Source organism: Etheostoma spectabile, chromosome 7 (assembly GCF_008692095.1).
Source record: "Etheostoma spectabile isolate EspeVRDwgs_2016 chromosome 7, UIUC_Espe_1.0, whole genome shotgun sequence".
NCBI classification, from domain to species: Eukaryota; Metazoa; Chordata; class Actinopteri; order Perciformes; family Percidae; genus Etheostoma; species Etheostoma spectabile.
The window spans coordinates 10,902,729-10,911,896 of record NC_045739.1 but is presented as its reverse complement, the minus strand read 5'-3'; the positions used below and the strand labels follow the sequence as shown (position 1 = coordinate 10,911,896).

The following is a 9,168-nucleotide window of genomic DNA, read 5'->3' as shown; positions in this document are numbered from 1 at the left end:
CACACACACACACACACACACACACACACTGAGGGGGCTCGAGCACCTTTTGGGGTTAATTCACACTGCCCTGGATATGAACCAACGTGTTGGTGTTTGTACGGTGCAAAATTCAGTACAGGTAAAATGTGAAGATCCTCCCCCCCTCCTAAAATACTCTCAAAGTTTAATTACAGAGTTAAAGATTATATATATATTCCTTTTCCATTTAAAAATCCAGAATAGGTCTGTTCCTAAAGTCTCACTACTGGGCACATGATTTCACCTACTTCATTGTATAAAGTCCACTGGGATTTCAGGTAGATTTCTCTCCTTCAGCAGATGAATGTGAAAACAGCCTTCTATTGTCAAACTGCACATACATTATTCTAAGCAGGTAAAACAGCTGAGGTAACAATAAACTAACGCATTTTTAAGTGAAAGGGGGACTTGCTGCAATAGGCCTTCATGCACAGAGAAGGAAGATGGCGCCGACTGCTGGTCAAACTCACAAAAGTGGCAATGCAATATTAAGTACATATTTTTTATATACCCATATTTACATGTGGATAAAGCTGTATAAATTAAGGGTGGCTTTACAACTCTCACATTTTGTGTTTATTTTTTTAATGTTTATTTGTAGAGGGAAAAATATGTAGCACACACCACAGCATTAATAGCTAAGCTAATTTGCAATAATGTCCCTAGATGGGCCTATAAAAAAAACTCAAAAACGAAAAACATATGAGACAGTACAAAACACAAACTCAACAATAGGTATGTACAGTAAAACAAAAAACTCATAACTCAAAAAACAAATACAGACAAAAGAATACAAGACACAGACTACAATAAAGCTACATAAAACATGAAGCATTAGATCATTCATGACTACATGAATGGACAGGACTACATAATTGTTTATTATTTGCATTAGGATTAACTCACTATAGGCCTAACTGTAAACAATACTATAACTGCTACAAGTGCAATAACTTTATTTTACGCCGCTGACACGGCTTTCTGCACACACAACACACTTTGCCCACTCGACACCACCCAATTTGGTATGCAGCTTTAAATTGTATGTCTTCATGCTTCATCATGATGTAGATTATGTATAGTTTTAAAAAGTTTTTTTTTTCAAATATACTTATCCATGCATCGGTTCTTGTGCTTCCGCTGCTGTGACACTTGGATTTCCCTGCATCATTAGTAGATTTAGGCTATTCTAGAAGTAGTCTAGCATAGTGCAGGAGGCCATAGTTACTATAGAAAAATAAAGTACTCTACTAACTCTACTTTATATCAATATGTTATGTAGTGCAGTACACTGTAACAACCTACAGTAACCTAACGTTTATTGTTCCCCGTGGGATCTTCCAGGGTGTGTAGCTTGTCTAAAGGGTGAAGAGTCAACACATTCTTCTGTGTCAACACCAATATTGCCTTATCCTGCTGGTTTACAGATTAAACTGGATCATGTGATGGGCTGCTTACTGGCTGGTTGTGTAGCCATTAAACCTGATAACCTTTATTTACTGTCTTTGTTGTTTCACTGTTAAAATGGTCTCCTTATATTAATGTAAACACTGTAGTAGTTTCAGTGTGACCGCTTTGGGGCACATTTGAAGTGAGCATTCATTCATTGTCTCCACTAGATGGTGCTATAACGTCGTCTGAAAGTGCTGCTTGAGTTTCATATTGTTTTCTGCCACTGACAGTAAAAATATAAATGCATATGTCTCTATTCGGCGTGTAGTGTTTTCATTTGGGTGACACTGTAGGTTGATGCAAAAGTGAGATCAAATGTTTAGGAACAAATGGACGACATTGGAGCAAAGTGTAAAAATCACAAACATGCAGGAGAGACACTCATCCCACCTCTAGCTGTTCACGAGTGCAGCTTGTGTGAGTGTGTTGAGGCCTATATATGTGTGTGTGTGTGTGTGTGTGTGTGTGTGTGTGTGTGTGTGTGTGTGGCGTGGATGTGGGTGTGTGTGTGTGTGCGTGTATGTGTGTGCGCGCGCGGGCGTGCATGTGTGTTATAGCGAGAGAGAGAGAGAGAGAGAGAGAGAGAGAGAGAGAGAGAGAGAGGAGTCGAAGCGGTGGGAATGTACTGTACTGTAGCTTTGGCTGGGATGAGCGAAGGTTGTCCGGCCAAATTCGCAGTTTTCCCCGCTTCCAGGCGGACAGACCCGCATCTGAAACGTGTGACGGCGGCTGCGTAAAGGCTGAACAAGGAGCTAAACTGGAGCTCCACTGCGGTGTTATCATGTAACGAGGATGTCCAATGGTAAGTACGCTGCCTCTCTTAAGCTTTCCCGCGGCTGTGTTGGGCAACTGCTCTGCACAATGTTAATATGTTGCGGGTCGGCTAAGCTGAAACGCAGGAAGAGGATACAGCAGTCGGGAAAATAATGCCAACAGCTGACTTGTAGCCTAGGCTACTACAGTGTTTTGCTGTGACGATTGCGACGGCGTTCAGGAGCCTGGACTGTTCTGCTGGACTGTACTCAGTAAGCATTCATTATGCAGTTACATGCAATTCATTTGTATTTTTTAGAACGTGAAGCCGCAATTAAGAGGAAAATCAGCTGTTGTGCCAATTGCATGTTGGCGCATTCTCACCATTTTACTCTCGCCCATGCAGTGACCTGTTCAGAGTCTAAACATAATGACGTACACGTTTATGTTGAGGGAGACAGGCCCAGTATGTAGACCCCGTAGCTGTACATTAGTTCTGAAAACTGGGCTGCACATCCCTGCGATCAGGAGATCCACTGCCAAGATTGAAGTTCCCCGATGGAATGTTTTACTCCTGATAAGTTGGGAAAGGCGGTGTTGTGTCGAGCTGCACTCTCTTCTGCAGCCTACAGACTCCAGGCTGACTTGAGGGTATCCAGTGGTACAGTGTTTCCATGTGGAGTGTGGTTTAAGAGGCTTCATTTGAACACGGAGAGCTATCGACTTCGCCTGTAGGCTATTGGAGCGTCCTGTTATGTAATGCGCTTCGGCCGACTGCCCGCAAACCTGTATGTGTATTTGCTTAACATGTGTGTGTGTGTGTGTGTGTGTGTGTGTGTGTGTGTGTGTGTGTGTGTGTGTGTGTGTGTGGGTCCTGTGTGTGTGTATGTATGCATGTATGTATGCATGTATGTATGTATGTATATATGTATATGCATAGCTTACATATATAACACTGTATATATACTGTATACACATATATATCACATCAGGCCTGTGTCAGCAACGAGTGAAAAAACAATATGTTGTCAATCTATAGAAGTACTGTAAGTGAAAGCATCACCATGTCCTTTGTAATGCATGCAGGATGACTGACCCTAATCGGCCCATATGTGGCACAGATCATATCCATATTCAGTGGCAGAAGCATGCATGTGAAGTTTGTATTGCATAAGAGCCGCATGCTGCTGTCTGACGTGTCATAAATGTATCAAAGGTTAGTCGAAGATTAAGGTTATTGCTGCAGAAAGCCTGTAAACTCGGAGCAGAAGGTCACCTGGTCATATCTTTGCATTATCCTAGACTGGGTCTTATGCTAAATCGATGCTCTCAATATGAAAAATATAGATTGTAGTGATAGTGTAATAGTTGGGGTTATTTATTACTATATTGTATTATAATTAATTAAAGCTGCAAGTACACATTTCTAATCTTTAATAAAATGATGTATTTTAGACACAATACATATGCACTGTTTATCTGAACAACCATTTCAATTAGATTTTTTATGGTATTGGTTGATCAACTCATATAAAAAGCTGCTGGTGATTGTAAACATGGCCCTGTGTGAAGTTCTTGTGCACTCTTCCCACTGTTCGTCTCAGCTCAGTCCACATGGCAGAGATTTGCTTATTAAGTTTAGAGGTTAGCAGTGTCCTTGACATGTGCTGCCAAAAACCAGCTATAGTGAGTCATCAAAGCTAATGGGGGAAGCATGGACAATTTAATCTGAACTGGAGAGCACTTGATCTCTGATGGTGCCCACTCAATAGGCCTTTGTTGTCAAATAGAGCACACCCATTCCTGCCCACTCAAGATGTCAGGGGCAGATTGCAGTGATAGAGCATAGCAGAGTGCTATCCACCAAGAAGAGTTGTTAGTCTCCTACAAAGCCCCATATGGTAAATGCAGCAATCAGTGAAAAGTTTGTTGAAATTGGACTGTGTTTAACATTATGGTTTGATGGCAAAATTGACCAGTGCATGAGGAAATAATTGGAGGAGATTTTGTTGTCACAATGTCCAGTGTTTTTTTGCAAACACAAGAGCAAATCATTTTCATGGAAATGCTATCCCAGGCTGGTGGGTGAAGTTGATGAGGGAGAGAGGAATGGACAAGCCATTTGCTAGATATTATTTCTTGTCTCCGCTATAAATTGTCAAACTTTCTGCCAGAGAATCACACACTGACATGCCCATGCAAACCTAAATAAACACAGAAACAACAGATGTGATGTGACAAATATGTGATTCCTTGATGTGTATACATCCGTAATGATCTTCACCCTCGGGTGATATTTCCTCAAGCGGCTTTAGCTCAACATTATGTGTATTTTTGTGTTTTCCCCAGGAAAACAGGTGGTCTATAGAGGCACTTGGTGGCATATAGGGCTGATACACTGACTGTTTGTACAAAGAGGACACCACAAACACAGACAAACTTCTGATGCCTCGGGCCAGTCTGAACTCATGTTGTGTGCGCGCTGGGATAAACTAGTGGCCTGGCCAAAGAGTGCAGTGTTGCTACACACAGGTAAGATTATCTTCATTTCTCTATGTCATTATCTCTTAAATTGATTTAACTCAGCATCGTTTTTTCATAAAGTTGTCCTGTGTGTATGTTCTCTTACTTTCAATGTGTTTTGTTTAGGATGTCGTGGGCCAGAGGGCTCTTTGTAGGCAGAGTGGATGAGCGAAAGACAGCATGGGGAGAGCGCAATGGCAAAAAGAGGAAGGACAGCTCATCACTGTGCAACCCACACTACATGAGCTGCCTGAGGGACCATGAGGACCTGGAGCTCCCAAATGTGGCGCCCCAGCATTACCATTGTGGAGCAGGCACCAGTGGGGGCAACTTTGGCTTGCGCTGTGGCTGGCAGGAGGACCACTATGGGAAGAGGACAGGCGGCGGTGATCTGGGTCTAAAGGCTGTGGACCTGGGCTTTGAAGATGGCGAGCTGAAGGGCAGGAAAGAGGAGGAATTAGGGGAATTAGCAGAGGGTGGCTGCAAAGCGATGACTGCAAGAGACTGCTGGATGCGGGTTATGTGGGTTTTCCAATCTAAGAAATTTCAGTCCGCCAAGCTGGAGCGTCTGTACCAGCGCTACTTCTTCAGGCTCAACCAGAGCTCTCTGACCATGCTGATGGGGGTGCTGGTTGTGGTGTGTGGGGTCATGATGGCCTTCCACTGCATCAACACGACCCCTCATGTGGCCTATGTCTCAGTACTGTCTGTGGCCATGGCTCTCTTTCTGGCCATGATGGTGGTGTGCAACCGCAATGGCTTCCACCAAGACTACATGTGGATTGTGAGCTACCTGGTGATTGGGGTGCTGATTGTAGTGCAGGTTTTTGGGGTGCTGATGGTGTATCCCCCCAGTGCCTCAGAGGGCATCTGGTGGACGGTCTTCTTCATCTACATTATCTACACGCTGCTGCCGGTCAGAATGAGAGCTGCTGTGGTTAGTGGAGCTGTGCTGTCCACTATACACCTAGTGACTGCCTGGCAGCTCAACCAAGAATACAAGTTCATTTTCAAACAGGTAAGAAATATAACGCTGAACAATACATTTGGTCTGAAAAAATAATGGAGGGAGATATTCGCTCATGTCTGTTAGGTGTGTTTTCTATTATATTGTGATCGTGATTATGATATACAGTGATCAACATCTGTCTGGTGATTAGAGCTGACACAATTAATTGGCAAATATTTTGGTAACCAATTATTGTTTGAGTCACATTTTAAGCAAACATTTGCAGGTATGTGAGTTTAAATGTGACTATTGCTTTTTCTGTTTCAGTTAATCAATGACGAAAATAATTGTGAGTCACAGCTCTGATAGTGAATTGTACATTTTCTGGAAATTCTGTTGATAATGTATCTACAGATGACACTAGACAGGCACTTGGAGAATGTAGACCTCCGCATAGGCATGCCCATGCCATTTTTCAGATTATTCTGACACCACATGAATGCAGCACAAATGCCCTATCTCGCAATGTTAATAAAAGTGAAAACGGATTTGTGTATCCGCGACATATTTTGGAATCCGCTCCTAAATTTAAGGGGTTCTTTCGTGACCCATGTTACATTCTTCTATCAAGTTTAATGAAAATTAGACCCGTAGTTTCTCCCTAATCCTACTAACAGACAAACTAAGAAATAAACGGACAAACCTAACCAAAAACACAACCTCCTTGGTGGAGGTAATAATACATGAACATGGCTGTTCTTGTACATTAAACATCTGACAGATCTTCTTTACATTGATCCAGAAAATCAAATATTGTAATCAAGTGTTCCTGCTCATTGATTTGCAACATTGCCAACAATGGTCTCATACATCTAGTAGTAGAATAACTAAGCACCTTTCAGTCATACTTAAAGTATCCATTTTCTGAGAACAAATCACTTTATCTTGGATTTGGGGTGTTATTTTGTGTCTCTGGTGCTGCCACACACATACAAACTTGGAAAAACAACTTCCCATGCTGTTTTGAGTGAGATACAGGTTTCTGAATGTCCTCTGCCTTTAGTCTCCGGGTGAGCTGTTCAAAATCTGCACGGCTTTCTACGTCACTAGATGCGATGGCTAACAGTAGCATGCTAGCTTGTTCTCAATGGCAAAACACTGCTACAACAAACACTAATTCACCATAATCTACAAAAGAACTACAAACATGTCTCTGTTCTGCAGGTATTCCACAAGTGCCCCTCGTTTAGAAGAAGTCTCCCAGCTAATCCTGCCTTGTACTGACCAAAGTTGGAGAAAGAGTTAACTAGCTGATGTGATCTTACCTAACTACTGCATGAATTCACTCATTCAAGTGCGACTTCCAACAAAATAAAATAAAAGTGAGATGTCTCCCTCTGTAGCTAAAACAAAGACCTAAACACACAGGGTGAAAACAGGATTTGCAGCAATGTGCAGTACAAAATGAACAAAATACAAAAACGAAAATGAAACCATATAAACCTATTCTTGCACAAATACAATTCATGAACCTGAAAATGAGCATAATATGGGTGCTTTAATACTTACCACTTAAGGATAGGTTCACACACATTTCAAGTATGTCTTAATAAAATACTCACAATCAGGTAAACAGTAGAATTTGCTGTAATAGTTCCTCTTGTCCATACTGGTAGCTTTTTGAAGCAATTTCAATGTAAGTGGTGGAAGATAAAAGCTTTGTGAAAAATATACAAAGTTCAGTCAAAGTTATGCAAATCTTTAACAAGAGTTAGACAAATCAATTGGGAATCTTTCACACATATGGTCTTTTTATTATTCCCATCACAATTTTACACTAAATAGACTAATGCTGACTTGTTATGTCCGACTGCTGAAGCCTCAGTTTTGGCTAAACGCAATGCATTTTTATGAAACGAGGACTGTGGATTTTTTTCATCACACTGAAGTCACATCAAGTATCTTTACAATGGAGTGCATGGACAAGAAGAGCATTAACGGTAACGGTTTTACTGTACATTTGGAAATGTGAATATTGTTTTAAGACAGACTTAAAAAAATGTGAATCAATTCTTCAATAGTTATAAAAAAAAAAATATGCTCATAAACTGTCTTTTTGTACCTTAGTTGCTGCTATACAGCCATCTCTGAAAATGACAGTGAACATTTATATTCATGAGAAAACAAGACACTTGTCTCAGACTTGTGCTTGACAGGGCCCACTATTTTCACCATACAATTGAGCACAATGTTGTTACTGTATTCATAAGTGAAAACGCCCTACTTTCTCTTCCCATCAATATAGGACAAACATTGTACAGACTCCAACCACTTTTCCATGTCAAAGGTGCCGTACTAAAAGTAGATGGTGCTTTAGATCTCGGCAGTTTTTCAAATGAGATTTTTAATGAGCCTATGTTTTGTGCTGTAGGGCAGCTATTGGCAACTCTGTTGGGGTTTGTGGAAGGTCATCTGGGTTGAATGAGCCCGTTTAGCTGCATTGTGGAGGAATATCATGATAATGTAGCATGGTGCCATTCAGGCCGCAATTCCCTAAAACAAGGAGGCTATTCTAGTCAAATGAAACGGGGGAGGGGGGGAGGGGGGATACTCGGATTATGCAATGAATTTGATGGAAAACAGGATGATCACTTGAAAAAAAATAAAAACAGAATTAGACTTATTAGACTATTTACTGCATAATGGCTTCCACTCCCATAACATTGGAATCATTTCTTCATTAGTTTTGTCTCTTACATATTTTTGTATTTGCTATAAGATCCTCACTAATGTTCTTATAATGTGCAGTGTGTTTGTGGTAATACGATTTATACTGTATCAGATTGTAATATCAATTGTTCAAGAACTATTCATGAATCTACTAAACCTCCAAAACAGAAGTAACAAATGACCTTTTGTAGGACCGCAACTATGTTTATGATTATTTGATTATTCTATAATATGTCAGAAAACAACAAATATTTCCAAGTGCTTGTTTTTTAAAATCACAAACCGTTAAAGTTTAAAAAAAATCTAAAAAAAAGAAAAGGCATCAACCCTAATATTTTAGAGACTGGAACCTGAGAGTATTTGGCATCCATTCTTCATCGTTTTTATTTTCATTTTTTGTTGATACTTTTTCTATTGATAATAAATAAATAATTTTAGCACCAAACCTTTAAAATCTATTTTTTTGACTGTTGTCCAGTCATGCTCATTGATATAATAGGCAATTTACACAGGAGACTTTTTGAAATGTCAGAGTAGCAAAAGCAGAATGTAAATAATCAATTTTTCAGCGGGGAATGTTAGTGTCCCCTAATGGCATACATGCTGTTTCGGAGGCTTTTTCACCCTTACAAGAATGAAGGAACCATGTCACAAACTTAAATACATGATTTTCTTTCCTGTTTGAACTGATCATGTCTGAAGACTGCCACAAAATAACTCCAAAATCACACATGGGTTAA

The 9,168-nt window shown here is 40.4% G+C and overlaps 1 protein-coding gene across 2 annotated transcripts in view; it reads left to right on the top strand.

Annotated features, from left to right (window-relative positions):
• The first annotated feature begins 2,037 nt into the window (after positions 1-2,037).
• Positions 2,038-9,168, top strand: part of LOC116692318 (adenylate cyclase type 6) — a 31,571-nt gene continuing 24,440 nt past the window's right edge. Inside the window, exons 1-3 of one of the 2 annotated variants that reach the window (XM_032520503.1) lie at positions 2,038-2,275; positions 4,576-4,758; positions 4,876-5,767. In XM_032520503.1, the coding sequence (XP_032376394.1) occupies positions 4,877-5,767 (891 nt within the window). In that variant the 5' untranslated portion in view covers positions 2,038-2,275; positions 4,576-4,758; position 4,876. Of the gene's footprint in view, positions 2,276-4,575; positions 4,759-4,875; positions 5,768-9,168 lie in introns of those variants that run through there. The other variant, XM_032520504.1, reaches the window with a different exon arrangement.